This window comes from Botrytis porri (genome assembly GCF_014898465.1).
Source record: "Botrytis porri strain MUCL 3234 chromosome Unknown BPOR_001, whole genome shotgun sequence".
NCBI lineage: Eukaryota > Fungi > Ascomycota > Leotiomycetes > Helotiales > Sclerotiniaceae > Botrytis > Botrytis porri.
The window spans coordinates 2,936,394-2,953,419 of record NW_024066075.1 but is presented as its reverse complement, the minus strand read 5'-3'; the positions used below and the strand labels follow the sequence as shown (position 1 = coordinate 2,953,419).

General features: G+C 44.1%; 2 protein-coding genes across 2 annotated transcripts; one reads left to right on the top strand and one right to left on the bottom strand.

Moving 5' to 3' along the window:
• Positions 1-1,720: 1,720 nt before the first annotated feature.
• On the top strand, positions 1,721-9,530 carry EAF01_000798 (uncharacterized protein; the record flags this gene model as incomplete). The annotated part of the gene is made up of 4 exons (XM_038909048.1): positions 1,721-1,875; positions 2,071-2,800; positions 3,027-8,369; positions 8,420-9,530. 4 exons carry the CDS (start codon positions 1,721-1,723, stop codon positions 8,621-8,623), a joined length of 6,432 nt encoding a protein of 2,143 aa, XP_038775954.1. The 3' UTR covers positions 8,624-9,530.
• A 646-nt stretch (positions 9,531-10,176) lies between these two features.
• EAF01_000797 (uncharacterized protein) lies at positions 10,177-12,898 on the bottom strand. Its single transcript, XM_038909047.1, has 8 exons — positions 12,081-12,898; positions 11,894-12,029; positions 11,663-11,844; positions 11,572-11,611; positions 11,450-11,517; positions 11,012-11,394; positions 10,887-10,954; positions 10,177-10,832 (listed from the first exon to the last, which is right to left on the bottom strand). The coding sequence occupies exons 1-8, from the start codon at positions 12,186-12,188 to the stop codon at positions 10,297-10,299; spliced, it is 1,521 nt and encodes a 506-aa protein (XP_038775953.1). The 5' UTR covers positions 12,189-12,898; the 3' UTR covers positions 10,177-10,296.
• Positions 12,899-17,026: the final 4,128 nt, after the last annotated feature.

The following is a 17,026-nucleotide window of genomic DNA, read 5'->3' as shown; positions in this document are numbered from 1 at the left end:
ATTGGGGTGATCAATTTTGGCCTCTCTTTTTTCTCCTGTGTAGAGCCAAGATCCCTATGAATCAATAATATACTTTTTTTTTATAGCTTTGACAAGCGCTGTGATGATTGATGGATAAGGATTGATTCATGTGAAGAAGCGCAGTGTGATCAGATTTGCAGATTTTCTTATTCCATGCAGCACGGTCTAATGACTATGTGATTGAAGGAAAGAAGAAGACGATTAAGCGCCAATCAAATCAACCCGAAATTCCTCTCAATCGTGCACCGTATTCCGCTTTTGAAGATCCCCATGTGTTTGGTTATAAAATCACAAAGGATACAATAGACAGAGATCAAGTGGCCAAAATATCGAAGCTCACTAGAGTAGTTTGCCTCAAGCTTAAGCTCTGGACGTAACAAAGAATCATTTTATGCTACTGTGTGAGTTATTCCGATCTAGATATTCAATGGGATTATAGGATCAGGAGGCTGACTGGCTCTCTTGCTCAAGTTCTGTTCTGTTCTGTTCTGTTCTGTTCTGTTCACGCCGCTGATATTAACGCACAAGAGTATCAATACGGAGAAGGCATTCATAGATACATTTTACATGACTTGTATCATCCAGACTACTCAAGGCAGGTTTCTCGACGCCTCTCTATCTAGTTTATTTTGGCGTACATTATGTTGAAATATTTCTTTGAACGTTTACTAGCGTGATTGGCACAATATATATTTTGTTGTAATCCTAACCATAGGTCATCGTATCAACATCGTCGAGTTGGTTGTAAGCAGGCAAACAGCAAACTCATCTACTACTAGTTATCCATCAATCAGTAGAACTGATTTCAATCGACCTTGGTTCCCAATTTACACCTTTCCTCTAGGGGTCTTTGATATCATCAACATATATCTGATCCTAATCCTGATTTAGCTCTTGTTTGATGTTTCGTGTTTCTCCGTTGGTGCTTTGTGTATGGGTTGATGTTATTATCATTACTATGACTGCTGGTATGTGGTTGATTTCATATTTTGTGTTGTGAGGCGTGCTGGGTATATATATATATCGCAGTAGCTGTCTACCTACCTGCCTACCTGCCTACCTGCCTCCCTGCTTATGGGAAGTATGCTTTAATGAACGGAGTACTATGAAGAGAAAGAAAAAAAATAGAGCTGTGGGGCTGCGGGCAAAGCAAAGTACCTCAAGTTAACGACCTAATAGGTTTAAACACCTCGACCCCATGCTCTACTACTACTCTAGATTGTACAAATCCGCCATGACATATTGGCTCTTAGAACACCGAACGAACATAAGAGCAAATCCTATCATCCATCATCCATCATATCACCACCACCACCACCACCAAGTTCCAACTTCCTACCTATCTAACATCGATCTCCTCCTCTCCTCTCCAACCTCTTCCTCAATCTCCTCGCTCGTTCACGTTTAAGTTTAAGTTTGCATTCACGAAAAATATTAGTTAGAAATAATCCACCAGAAATAGATCTCACATCTATCTCTCCAGTTACCACTCAGACTTATATTTACACCCATACACCCACCATACACCCACCCATACACACACATACTTACACCACCCGCACTTATACCTCACCTCAACCCTCAATAACCCCTCCAAAAAAAAGAAACACACAAATATTCCCCTCCACTTTGCATCACAACCTCGTTCGAAGAATTTCTTCGCGAATGGACAATTTCTAACTTATATACCGGGTCAAATATGACCAGAAAAGATGGTTCATATCGTAATAGCTCTGCCACGAGCTCGAGCACTGGAAGTTGGAAATCTACTGATACCATAAAAGGCCCTGGCTACTTCCAGGGTTCATCAATGAAGAGAGGGGCTCCAATGCAGGTGAAGACGGATAGATCAAGGTAAGCAGAAAAATTGAAAGTTTATAGAGAAAAAGAAATCATTGTTTATTTATTCATATTATTCTCTTTCTTATTCGAGGTCTTTGATGGTTGTCTCACATGGGTATTATTCATTCCAAATCCCCTTCATTAGCCCTGGAGACAAAGCTTTGAACCTGTTCCATAACTAACGGCTTCGTGCATTTGGCCTGGCAGTAGGGTAGAAATTGATGCTCAAGTTTCGCCGACGTCTGCCGGACCTCGAAATACAATATCTCCATCTTCGTCGATTTCTCCTAATGTATCCCCACGGGAGCAAAGAATGGCCGACTTCGGCAATTATCGACGTGATCTCGCAGTCCTCGAAACCTCTGGCGGGCGCATTCCTCAAATTCATCATAATCCACCAACAGCGATAGCCTCTTCAAATCAAGTTGCTCCTTGGATGTCTAATGGCGGCAGCGCAACCGGTTCACCAAATGGCTTTACGAGTTTCTATAACGATTCGAGCGATGCATTGTCGCAAGCTTCACAGTTGTCGCCGGTTGTAAGGCCCGGGACTGCAGTAACGGGAAATACAAATGCGAGCGATTCACCTGCAGATGCATTGTTTGGCGACGGCGATGAGAGGAGACCATCCGTTGCAAGTATAACGACAGCAAGTAGTACTGGATCAAAAGGCAGTGTCAGCAGAGCGGTAGGCGGACTTCACAAAAAGTTAACAAGTTTCTTCGGCGAGGACCCTACAAGTTCCGACACGAGCCTTCCATCGCAGCAAGGGAAGGAGGCACGATCGCATTCATTTGCGCGAAGTCATCGAGACAGAAATCATTCATCTGCCACAGACCACGGACATTATAGAGATGCATCCCCAGCAGGTGGATCCCGACCTAGAACACCCGTACCATCTAGCGAAGTAGTTCCATTTTTATATCAGAATTCCCAGGTCAGTAAATTCGATCTTCACTAGTAATCTTCAATTCATGCCTTTCACTTCTTGACACGATTTCTTATCTTCTCAATGCTCTTGAGATGAAATCATACGCTTCGTCAATTCGCTCTTATTTCTCTACAGACTCTCAATCCGTGGTTGAGAATGATATGGCAATAAAGACCCTTATTCAATGCATTGAAATGTCCAATATGCACATGAAGCTAACGAGGATATATAGGATATATCTCTGTATGGAGAAGCTCCTGTGCGAGAGAACCTTTCCGGCCCCGACAGGGATCGCTACATAAACGATAGTTCGGATAAGCCACCCAAAACCTCATCGTCTTCTAAATCTCATCATCTTTCCGGGCATCATCTACGTAATCGAAGCAATGATGACACTAGATCCTTGCGACCGACTGTAAGTAGAGAGGAATCTGCATTCGGTAATCGCTTCAAGGACCGGAATAATCCCATGGGCACAGCGTCGGCGAACGCTTCCAACCCTAACCTTCAACGACCGAAGAGCCCAACACCGAGCGGCATGAGTACATGGAGTCAACCAACCAAGAACGGCAATGGCGACGCTCCATCTTCACCCAGAGACAATAATAATAGTACGAAAAGGAGTCTTCTAAATCTGACCGGTAGATTCAAGAGGCACAAGGACAAAGACCACACACCGTCCCGCTTGAAAGAAACACCAGCACCTAGTCGGGCACCGATAAATGGAACCTCGCGGCAAGATGCAGGGAGGATATATGAATCGCCGGATCTCGCAAAATATAGTCAAGATGGAAGCATCAATGGATCAGAGCTCAACCTTACAACTCAGTATACGAATGGCGGTGCTCGCCCGCCGGCCGGACGACAAGGTGCCTTTCCCAAGCTGCCGTTTCGGAAAGGTCGAGGGCGCGCAGAGGACACCGACCAAACATACGATACATCAGATCGCGGTGGGGATAGTATTCACCACCTTGATACCAATTTATCGAATATGGAAGGCATCTTAACAAAGCCGCCACCTCTGACTCCACTCGACAACAACATCTTTAATGGAAATGGACACGAGGATGAGGGCAAGGCAGATGCCGAAAGTGCAGGCGGCCTAGGGTGGAATGCGCCAGACAGCTGGGCTGTTAAGAAAGTTGATGATGAAAATATGTCGCGACTTCCAGAGATTGACGAAGCAGGTATTCCTCAAAAAGCAGACGAAAAAGCGAGCCCTTATTGCATAAGAATATTCAAAGTAGACGGAACTTTCGCTACATTGGCCACGGCGCTTAATACTACCGTTACGGAACTGGTGGCTCAGCTTAACAAAAAGACTTACCAAGCTGACAATCTGGAAAATTATCAGATTGTAATGAGGAAACATGATTTGCAAAGAATTCTTGCTCCTGGAGAACGGCCACTCGTCATACAAAGACGGCTTTTAGAACAAGCGGGATATGAGCCTGGAGATCGAATCGAAGATGTAGGAAGAGAAGATAACAGTTATCTCTGCAGATTTTCCTTCCTTCCGGCTAGGCAAGGAGGTTATGCGTCGGTTTCCAACGACAATGGGCTTGCCCCCAAAAGCCAGAAATACAGCCATGTCGACTTGTCAGGAAGGAACCTTATCACAATTCCGATCGCATTGTATTCTAAGACTTCAGAAATGATATCGCTAGATCTTTCGCGGAATTTGTCACTGGACGTGCCCAAAGATTTTATTTCGTCGTGTGTCAATCTAAGAGACATCAAATTCCGCAGCAACGAAGCGTGGAAGCTCCCAGTCAGTCTTACTCGAGGCAGTCGAGTAACAATGCTTGACCTTACAAACAATCGAATCGAAAATTTGGATCATGCTGAGCTATCGAGACTGCAAGGACTCGTTAGTTTGAAGTTCGCTAACAACCGACTGAAAAGCCTGCCTTCATATTTTGGCATTTACAGATCGATGAGGACTTTGAATCTGTCATCGAATTTCTTGGAGGAATTCCCAGAATTCCTTTGTAATATGGTGAGTTTGACCGATATGGATATGAGTTTCAACGGAATATCGGAACTCCCAATCGAGATCGGTAAACTTACAGCTCTGGAACGATTCGTTTTCACCAACAATCGACTCAAAGGTTCACTTCCCACCAGTTTTGGAAAACTTGTGAACCTCAAAGAAGTTGATATTCGATACAACTTACTTTCGAGCATCGATATCGTCGCAACCCTTCCCAAAGTTGAACAAATTTCCGCCGATCACAATTCAGTCTCCGTCTGCGAATGTGAATTCGCTAATATCAGAATCCTTCGATTGAATTCGAATCCTGTGACAAAATTCGAGATTAAAAATTCTGTTCCCACTCTAACAACACTCAATCTCTCGAACGCAAAGTTGGCACAGATTCCCGATGCTGCTTTCGACAAGATGCCAAATCTTAATAAGCTCGTACTAGACATTAACCACTTTGTGTCTTTACCGGCACAGATTGGCAAATTGCGAAAGTTGGAGTATTTCAGTATTGCCCGAAATTCGTTGAGTAGTCTTCCAGCGGAGCTTGGGTGCCTGACAGAACTTCGATACCTTGATATAAGACAAAACAATCTCAAGAAACTTCCTATGGAGATATGGTGGGCAAACAAATTAGAATTCCTCAATGTTTCTTCCAACGTTTTGGAAAACTTTCCAAAGCCAGGTTCAAGACCTCCTCAGCCACCTGGCGACGTTGGTTCTGCCAACAATAATGCTGGTCTGAATCCGCCAAACTCCAGCTTCGAGGAGCTCGGACCTTTAGACTTTGGACACAGAAGGCCAAGCCAGGCTTCTAGTGGGCTTCTCAGTGTAGGTAGCTCACCAGTTCCCGATGCTAGGAAAGGGTCAGTCGTATCAGTTTACGGTAAAGGAGGACGCAAGACTTCAGTAGTGTCAAGAAGTACTTCCGCAAGTACAATCAATCACCCACCACCGGTAAACATACGCAAGGATTCAGGATTGTCCGCCAAACTTGTCAACACATTCGCCGGATCACTGAGAAATCTTCACCTGGCTGATAATGGGCTTGATGATGATGTTTTCGATGAACTCACTCTTCTCAGCGAATTGCGGGTTCTAAACCTTTCTTACAACGATCTCAACGATATACCATCGAGGTCCATCAAGAGCTGGCCGCAATTGGTTGAGCTTTACCTGTCCGGAAACGAGCTCACTTCTCTCCCTTCAGATGATTTTGAAGAATTCAGTCTCCTTCAAGTCTTGCATATCAACGGCAACAAATTTCAGACCCTACCTGCAGAACTTGGAAAGGCGCATCGCTTGACCGTTCTAGATTGTGGTAGTAACTCATTGAAGTACAATGTTTCAAATTGGCCCTACGATTGGAACTGGAATTGGAACACCAATCTGAAATATCTCAACCTTTCCGGGAATAAGCGTCTAGAGATTAAGCCCTCGCTTCCGGGAAGTGCGGGTGCTCGAGATGGGCGTGATCTTACGGATTTCAGCGCATTACAATCTCTGCGAATATTAGGCCTTATGGATGTAACTCTCACTATTCCATCTATTCCTGATCAGACCGAAGACCGGAGAGTTCGAACTTCAGGCTCTCTTGCAGGACAGTTAGCTTATGGAATGGCAGATAGTTTGGGGAACGATTCACACTTATCTATCATCGATATGGTTGTGCCCCGCTTTAATTCTACTGAGACAGAAACTCTTTTGGGAATGTTTGATGGTGCGATATCGTCAAATAGAGGTTCGAGGATTGCAAAATACCTCCATGAAAATTTCGGTCACATTTTCAGCGATGAATTGAAAAGACTGAACGCTCTCAATAATGAGACTCCTAAAGACGCGCTTAGACGTGCTTTCTTGTCACTCAATAAAGACTTAGCTACTGCTGCAGCTCAGAGTAATGAAGAGAGGGCAGTGCTTTCGCAAAGAGGATCTACTACGCCCGCTGTTCTCTCTCAAGATGATCTTACCTCTGGTGGTGTAGCTACTATCATGTTCTTGCAACAATCCGAGCTTTATGTCGCCAATGTTGGAGATGCTCAAGCCATGCTCATTCATGAAAAGGATGGTCATCGAATTCTAACCCGGAAGCATGACCCCGCCGAGCCAAATGAAAGACAGCGCATCCGGGATGCAGGTGGGTGGGTCTCCAAACAGGGGAAATTGAACGATGTTCTCGAGGTCTCCCGTGCATTCGGCTATGTCCATCTACTGCCTGCTGTTCAAGCTGCACCTCATGTCACGCATGTCACTATCAAAGAGCAGGACGAGATGGTACTAATTGCTTCAAGAGAGCTTTGGGAGTATTTATCCCCTGAACTTGTGGTTGATATCGCCCGGTATGAGAAGCATGACCTCATGAGAGCTGCACAAAGACTTCGAGATCTTGCCATCGCCTTCGGCGCTTCTGGAAAGATTATGGTCATGATGATGGGTGTTAGTGATCTAAAGAAGCGTGCTCAAATACGACCGCACCGAGTTCAAAGTCTATCCTTCAACCCAAATATGATGATGGACGAGGGATATGTTCCTTCAAAGAGACCTAAAAAGAAGATCAATGATATTGAAGATTCATCGCTCCGAAGACTAAAACAAGAGGTTCAAGCGCCGGTGGGCGACATCGGTATTGTTTTCACAGATATCAAGAGCTCTACCGCGCTTTGGGAAACCTATCCCAACGCCATGCGATCTGCAATCAGACTTCACAATGAGGTCATGCGCCGCCAATTGCGCATCATTGGTGGCTATGAAGTCAAGACAGAAGGAGATGCTTTCATGGTATCGTTCCCTACCGCGACATCTGCTCTCCTTTGGTGTTTCGCTGTTCAAGCAGCATTACTTGAAGTTAATTGGCCTGCCGAGGTTATAACGAGTCACATGGGGCACGAAGTTTATGACAGCAACCAGAATCTGATCTTCAAGGGTCTGAGCGTCAGGATGGGCGCTCATTGGGGTCGACCAGTGTGCGAGAATGATCCAGTAACGAGACGGATGGACTATTTCGGTCCTATGGTCAACCGAGCAGCTCGTATTTCTGCCGTTGCCGATGGTGGTCAAATCACTGTATCCGCTGATTTTATCTCTGAGATTCAACGATGCCTCGAGACATATAGTGAAAGCGACCGCTCTGGATCTACAGGCTCGGAAGATGCTTTCGACAGCGATTTTATTAGTCAATCAATTCGTCGCGAGCTTCGCTCCCTGAGCAGTCAAGGGTTTGAAGTCAAAGACATGGGAGAAAGAAAGCTCAAAGGATTAGAAAATCCCGAGTACATCTACCTCATGTATCCGCATTCACTTGCTGGCCGAATTAACTCCCAAAGATCCCTGGAAGGCGAGGCAGCCGTCATTGCGGAGGAGCCTGCCACTCTTGCTCCTAATTCGGAATTGACCATTGATCCGGCCCATGTCTGGGATATATGGAAGCTCAGTCTAAGGTTGGAGATGTTGTGCTCAACTCTAGAGGAACCTCGTGGGGAACCTTTGCAACCTCCCGAAACAGCCATGCTTGAGAAGATGAAAAACAGAGGTGGAGAGGTGACTGATCGCTTCCTGCTAAACTTTTTAACTCATCAAGTCTCAAGGATCGAGGTAATTTTCCCGACAATTTGCTGTTATAGTATTCCCGCTAACTATCATAGACATGCGTTACTGCAATCGCTACGCGTCATTTGGCGCTTGGTCAAATAGCTATCTCCGACCTCGACCAATTACGTGCACCAATGGCAGACGTCATGGAAGGTCTTGCAGCTGATTTGCGAGAATTACAACAATATAGAGCTAAGTACGGTCCGTTGGAACCACCCTCGGTATACGAATCTGAGGATGACTTCGAAACCGTATAACCAAAATCACCCAAAATCACTTTCTTATATTGGTATAACAATCGTCTATCGAGCAACACGACTTGACAAATTCAACTCGGGTAGCACAATGTATATCTTACCTAAATACCATGTACAGCATTTTTAACTATGTTTTCTTATTCACTTTTTTAGTATACTTTTATTTGGGGACAGAACTGCGATGGTATAGTGGAATTGTTTAGTCATCTGCTTTTACACGGCGACTCTCTTGACTTTTTGGGTCATTGGGCATAGGCATTAGCGGCTAGGTTTATATATGGATTTAAAAGGATAAGGCGGGATTGGACATAGGAGTTCAGTCTATATATATTTGTTGGTTGTTTGTTGGGTCGGGCCCCTGAGCGGGGCATGAGTTTTTTGTGTTTACTTATCATTTTGATATATACTTTAAAGCTTCGTTATCGAATTGGAATCAAGGAAGGGAATATATCTGGATGGGTGTGGTGATATGAATGGATGGGAAGATCACGGGAAAGGAAGGAAAGGAAAGGAAGGAAAGGAAGGGAGGAAGGAAGGGAGGAAGGAAGGGTCGACGGTTTTGGGTCTGCATCGTATGTATGAGATCATCACAAAGACTGCGTCTTAGATCTTGATTACACTGGAGGCTGGCAGAAATGAATGGAAGTGGAAGGCAAGAGCTTATAGGAGGATTGCTCCCTTGAAGGGAAGGGAAATATAAGAGAAAGGAATCGGAATAACATTACGACTTGATGACTCGGATTTCCTTGGTACGAAACTGAGAATTTATAGCATCGGATTGAATTGGTGGATTGAAGGGTATATACAAATGTTAAGCGAGCAGGCGAGCGTGGCATGTTTGGAATGTTTTTGATCCGGAGATGTGTAGACTGGGCGGGGCGCGGGGTGGCGTGACGTGGTTGAGAATTGAATGGATGGAATAGGGGAGAAGGGTGGGAATTCGAAGGGAGAGATTCAAAAGAAGGGAGAAAAATTATATGAAACACATATTTTGATTCGAGTATTGTGGTTGATGTTTTGAAGATGCTATGTGTGATGTTGTGTTGGTGTGATTTGGAATCTGAACGTATGGTTGATTGAATCCTTTGAGGACCTCGGGAGGAATTGAATGTTTTGGTAGGTAGGTAGTAAGTAAAAAGGTTCGGCGTTTATATTCCAGTTGATGACTTTGGGTTTGGGATTGATGTTTTGGGATGTGGTATGCATGGGTAGGTGGGTAGTGAAAGGGCAGAAGGAATAAGAATGGGTACTTTGCTTAGGGGAAGAGACAATCGGAGAGTTGATAGATAGGTGGGTAGCTGAGTGTTATAAGTACAGTAGTCTGAGACGAGTAGTCTTGAGAGATTATCATTGACTTGGCCGGGAGAGAAGGTTGGATGTGAAATGGAGGAGTATTTTTTGAGAGATGGAGAGATTGAGAGATAAGTGATGGTGTGTATGGCTGGTTGTATGATGAATTCTAGAATCTTGTCACATCATCTCCCGGTGAGCTGATCTCATGTCTAGTGGGGATTTGTGATGCCTATTTTGTATTCGCATGTATACGAATCTAGATGTCCATTTCAACACTCCTCAAAACACCGCACAATCCCCACTCATAAATTTAAAATTTACACATTCATTCATTCATATCATCATTAAAAAACACAAAAAAGTACATAAATATGTATACATCAAACCCACCCCGGGCTCCTCGGACTCATCAACACATCCTCATCTACACTCCTCGCGCTACTCGATCGCGAATTTTGCTCCCGCGGCGGCCTCAAATGTTCTCCATCCTCTCTACTCGCAAAATTGTGCGTATTTTCTAACCCGCGCTCCACATCTCCCGTTTCGGGTTCACTCCGGGATGCCTGTCTACTGACCAGCTCCGTACCGTCTTCCTCTTCGATTTCCTTGTCGAAGCCCATGCCTCTGTGGCTCGACGTCACGTCGAATGTTTTCATCATTGTGATGCCCTGATTAGTTGCGTACGAGCCGCGTCGTGTATTAATGTAGGAGTTTTGCGACGCGAGTTTGGGAACGCTGGAGCGGCGACGGCTGGGATCGTAGCCGAGCGATTTGGAGTGGTTGGAGGAATTGTGCGTGGTGCCTGCGATGCGGGGGAAGAGGCGCACGAGGAGGAGGCGGATGGCGGGCATGCTGGAACAGATGATGCCGGTGCAGATCTCGATGGTGCACCAGTAGCCGAGGTGGACGTAGTCCCCTTTGAGGATTCATTAGCTTTGGGGTTTTGGGACAGGGGAATAGGGGGAATTACATGTGGGATTTTGTGTATTCGCAAAGACGATGAGGGATTTTAGACGAAGAATGCTGACGACTGTCACACTAGAAGTAGTTAGCATGATGTTACACGGTATCAATGAATAGAGAGCTTATACTTACATAATACCAATACTCAACATAGCAGCCACACCAATCTTCTTTTTCCAATGCAAATTGAGATCGTAGAGTTGTGTCAAGGGAAGTATCAACATCCAGATATCCATCACAATACTGATACCTGCACTTGAAAATGCCAGCGCATTGATATTTAGACACTGCCCAGCATGTTCACCATCCCATCTTTTCCAGTAAAAACTGATTGGGCGGCATTGTAAGGCGGCTAATAAGTCGATTATTATGAACATCAGAAGGTTCGCGATAATCGTGCCCCAAATTGTCCAACGTATTTTGCGTTCGGGGAAGAGACGAAGGAAGAAGAAAAGGATCGAGATTTTGATGAAGTTGACTTGGGCAAAATAAAGGATTTCGGCTGCGTAGAACCACTGCAGTTGGTTAGTCTCACATAACAAAGTGTGTTCTAGTCGTAACACTACTCACACGAATCATGTCACTGATGCTAGTGAAATTTAATGTCCAGATGTCTTTCCCCAGTCCGTTGCCGGTAACTATTTCTCAGTAAGTATATGTAGATGAGATGTGTTGATCGCAGGAAAACTCACGGCCTCGAACATTGATAACAGCTTGTGGTATACCAACAATCTATAATGCAATTAGCTACACTCCTATCATATCCACTCATGCCATACTAACCATAACAAAAGTCGCAACATAATCATCCCACCAGAGTTGAGTATCAGAGGTGAATCTTGAAGCAATTCTCAGAAGGAATGCTATCCAAGAAGCAACGACGAATGAGTTGGATATCCAGTTGTACAAATCCCTTTTATCCCTGACTGGCGCATTGCAGGCGACGGACGTAACATTTTTTGTACCTAGAAAGTATTAGAACTAGAATTGTTCTAGCAACTTATTGTGACTTACTAAGTGCTTCTTTAATAGTGCATCTCTCCATTACACAAATGTTAATCTCTGCATTTAGAGGAACATTTGTACAAATGCATTGTTGATCGGTAGGGGAGCACGTGGAATTCGCAAGAGCTATGGTAAGACAAGTGAGCTAATGTGATGTCAGTATATATTGGAAGTTCCAAGAATATCCACAACTTACAGCACATGAAGGAAGAGCTTCAACAACGTCAGCTGTTGACAATGATGCGGCAAAGACGTTGACTGGCAGCACAGCGCACAGTAAGGATAACCAAGCAAAGACTCTCATTCTGACTTCGGATATCGTTGATGAACAACGTTCATGAACCGGGATAGGTTTTACATATAGCAATTTCTCTTCACCATATGTTGTCAAACTTACATCTTCTCCATTGTCTAGAATGCAGATCGATATAGGAAGAAAAAGCTCGAGAGATTGAGAATCAGGATAATCTTTGTTGACAAGAGTAAGTTGAGTCTAAGTTAATAGTACAATTTGTTGATGCCGAACCACTATACAAGGCACTAGCAGTGGATAGTGGGAAAGGCCCTCAATATGAGAAGACTGTGCATCGTAGTTCATCCCGCTAAGCTTGAAATTTGGGGTGCATCTTGTCGCAGGGCACGGTTTCACTAGCTTAATAAGGTATCAATGAGCCACAGGGGAGACGATTGTTTTCGTCTCTGACACGAAACACATTACAATGAACCTCAACAACTCTGAAGGGACTCGGGAACTGATGCTCATTCGAACTCTTCGCAATCTTGGAACATTTCGGCAGACTGTGGCATGCACTGCAGTTCTCGATGCAGAGTAATTCTGATCTTGACGGAATATCGATCTTCTGGGTAGTTATGGCCCACCGAAAAAATTTGGGAAGTGGGAACATGCTAGCGTGCTCGAGCAGATTTCCTTCCGCTCGGGACCTTTCGAAAGCCATTGGAAAACCTTATCTCCCACAAGACGGGTTACGGGCGAACAATATGCCGCATAAGGCATGAGTTTGCTATACTGGAGTAGTCTACAGTAGAACTTGGTTATTCCGGAATGAAAAACTCGACCAATCAAATCCGGTATACGGAAGATTCCGGTATAAAAAATGATGGTTTAAGTGTTCTGGCTAATATTTTTATCAGATTTTAGCTTCAAACCCCGATATTTTCGAAAAATATTATGTGACAGTAGCCAATCGAAGCTTATTCAGCTAAATTTTCTACCAAAACTTATACCGGATTCGAAAAAGAGTTTTCGGTATTCCGGTTTTGTCCAAAAATCCGGTATTCCTATATAAAAAGTGGTCAAATAAGAAAAATCATTCCGGTATATCCCAGTCCGGTATAGCCAAGTTCTACGGTAGCTTGTGTCCATAGCGAGCTCGCGTACAAGACTAATATCTTATAACTCGTGGAGTTACATCGGAAAATCAGGCTAGCGTAGAAAACGAATCAATGAAAGATGTCTTCGGGAGTTAATACAAAGCTAAAAGCTGCAACCTCTGAGGATGAAGCTTGAAAATAATAATGATAATGATGATGGTGGTATTGTTGGGTGTTGGTTGGGCTTGGTGTCTAATCGGTCCAAATAGCCGATTACGATACGTAGACACTTCTACCGCAAACTTCTTCCGGGTCTCTACTTGTTTCGAGTCAGCTGTAATCAGTGCTAAGTCATCTATGAGATACTCGAGTAGAGTGCCTCGCTAGGAGTTTTAGATAGAAAAGGGTGTGACTACGTGGCTGCATGCAGTTTGACAGCCACAAAATAAATATCTGGTGTAACTTTACGTTACATCAACTTTGACTTTATCTAACAGTCTACCCAGTACCTACCGGCATCGATTTACTTTTGCGTGGTGGTGTTGTGAAGTTCAAACGTCGATAACGTTGTGAAAGATCGAAAGCACAGATAACTCAAAACTAACTTCCGAAAAGGTACTACTATCAGTTAGACGAGAAGTTGTTTGTCGCCCTGAATCGTACATTGATGATAGTACAAGTTGTTGCATATCATTGTGCGAAATCGGAATGAGACACGAATTCTACTCCGTCTAGGTCTATTGGTTGTTGATGTCAACATGTAATTTTCAGGAACAAGGGACAGGAACGAAAAACGCGGCACAGGGAGATACTGTGAGGGAAAGCAGGGGAGTGTCGGGGGAAGGGAGAGGGGAGAAGGGGGTACTCATAGCCTAACAATACCAAGTGGATCATAACTTAACAAGGAGGTTTTTGAGTGTTTACGAACTTCGATCATCTGGGGAGTCCTGGTCAAAATAGTTCGAGAACAGTGAGCAGAATGTATTACAGAACAATCATCCAAAGCTTTCTACTCGTCAAGAATTGTTGTCCCTTTCCGTTCCTTGCAGAACCAGATTTCTTCTAATTTACCATCTCCCGTTTGACAGTAAACCGCTTGCTGCAAATTTCCACAACTAACTGAACCAACAATTGAATAAAATTGAACCTAATTGACCTGTATTGAATATGGATGAAAATCCGAAAGCCCCGGAAGATATCGAGGATGTGTACCATAAGTTGTTTTGCCACATTATCTACTCTGTACCCACAATTGACATGTGCCGCTACTCACGTATAAAATCCACCATTCTTTAGCTCGTTCGTTCGCTTGCTCACATGTCTTACCTTACTCGAATGTCAACAATGGCACCGGTCAAGTGACACTATTCCCAGATTTACCAAAAAGGACTTTGGTGATAACTTATAGATCATCGCTTTCCCCTGTAGGATCGCCATTGATCTGCGTTACGATGCCGGCAGATATACCATCATTCCACGTGTTTCACACCGCACGTAAAAGTTGGCAAAAGCAATAATACGACCCCGCATATTCTGATGAAAGTCTACAGAGCAGATAACTAGACGCACGTTCTCAACCATCACAATTACAACATATTGATTTTGGGTGCTTCCGAATATCTGATTCGCTCGGGCAAACAGAGTTCTCATTTCATTGACTCTAGCATAAGTCAGATCTCTAATCATATCCCCTATTTTCTAAATGAATATTGAGACTGGTCAACTCTCATAGCCCTGCGATGTGATCATCATGTCTGAATAAGGGTAGCTAGAGATGAAAGCGCCATTACAATTTGAGCACATGATAACTATCTACTGGACATCAAGTGAGCCGAGAGATATCGAGCCAGTGCTTCAATGTCCACATGCATATACAGAACAATTGCCAAAGAGAAGCGCCACTATTTGCTTGTGGTGTCTTCTCAAAACCCTCGGACCAAACCAGACCCCAGGAAATAGTTGATCTACTCCAACAACACACATGTTGAAGTATTTCACTCTGCCCTACAACTTGAGTATCTGGTCTACAAAGGTGGTCAAGACATGCGAAACTACCAACATACACATGTTGACATTACAGCACATGTCGCTGAGAAACTTCGGCAGTTATTGCCTCGGCCTACCGGTATATCACCAACGACGCCCGAGCACACGTCAAACACTTGTTCCGTGCTCACTGAAAGTTTTGGCGTCTCCAGAGCGTCAGAAGGGAAGCTTAACATTTGTCGTTTGAAGATACCGATGGAGACATCAAATCAATCAATTTTAAACTTGACCATAATCTTCCCCAGACTGCGGCATGAATTTCCAAGGTATCCATTGTCTAGAATGTCATAGCTTCAACCGCCACAAAGATAAGTAGTGTATGGGAGCTACCGAGTTTTACTGGGGATTTGCGTTAGTTTTTCATGCGTTCTCATCGGAGGGTCGAGGCAGGAATGATCCTTCCGTCTATTGTTGCTTACGACTTTAAGCATGACGAACGTCGTCATTTCATATCGCCCCATCTATATATCCCTCTTATGGACTTCAAAACCAATATTGTATGATTATCGATAAGTATTGGTAATTCTTATGATATCGACGATGTTAATGCTGATAGGATTACACGTGTAGTCGACGTACAAAGAAGTCAAAGATGATGATAAACTCAAACCGTCCACAGCTAAACTGAGAGCCATAAGGTTTACCACTCGACAATCTTAGCCGCAATAATGGTGGTTGATAGAGTCAATGATCATTTGCAATATTAACATTCCTGGATTGCAATATCTACTAGTCTTCCACACAACCAACCGAACTATCAACTTCACACACCCACCGTACGGCCACATCCCACCCACCACATTCACTCACCTACCTACCCAAATCATGTTCACCGCCTCTCTCGCCAGACACACAGATATACCCAAACAACTCATCTTCCACCACAACATCCCACCAACTGGCAGAGTGGTCAACCCCACTCGCTCAAGTCAGTTCGCCCAGTGAAGCAAGAATATACCAACCGATCCCGCATCGATCTCGGATGTGGGCGTGTGTGGGATGTTGCTACTAATCCAAAAAACCGGTGGTGCCGGTTTTCCCCTATAGCGCGAGAAGTCGCGCTCAGTAGGTTTTGCATTTTTGGAAGTCGAGGAGATGGTGGGATAAGTGGGGCGGGCGGCCGTTGTACGGTAGAGGATGTGGATGGTGAAGCGAGTGAGTGAGTGAGTGAGGAGAGGAAGATGATGAGAGGATGAGAGGTGTGTATTTTATTTTGGCTTATGGTCTTGAATTCTGGATTGTCCCATCGTCCACCTAGGTGTCTATCTCGTTGGCCGGATTATTCTTTTCGACCCAGACATCTCTCGCAAGTTCTTTGCGCGAAGTTGGTAAATGATAAAGGGATGAGTATATGCGACGCATCAAATCACGGCACACCATATCAACATAGGTAGATACTTCATCTATATATCCATCCATGCCATCAATTTCTTCTTCCAACCCCAGAAATCTCACCATTCCAATACAACAGAATAAAACATTAATCTCAATCCCAATCCTAATCCTAATACACACACAATCTCGATGTAACAATCCTCATTATATCTCATCATAAATCACAAATTACAAATCACAAACTACCTCAACTTCAACTACATAGCTAGGCACAAAAATAAACACAAACAAACACAATTGCGCACACGAAATCCCCTTTTCACTAATCAGTATCCCCCCTCTCTTTTTTTCCCTCTCCGTTTCCATTCTGTCCTTCTCATAAACGGAGAATAAGGAATTAAGAATGAGACAGATAGACAGATAAAGTAA

Excerpts from the sequence above, each read along its gene's own strand:
- EAF01_000797 (XM_038909047.1), bottom strand. The coding sequence starts at position 12,188 with ATGAGAGTCTTTGCTTGGTTATCCTTACTGTGCGCTGTGCTGCCAGTC. Across the intron at positions 11,845-11,893 it reads CACTATTAAAGAAGCACTTA|GTACAAAAAATGTTACGTCC; the intron begins GTAAGTCACAAT and ends AATACTTTCTAG. Across the intron at positions 10,833-10,886 it reads GAATACACAAAATCCCACAT|GGGACTACGTCCACCTCGGC; the intron begins GTAATTCCCCCT and ends GAATCCTCAAAG.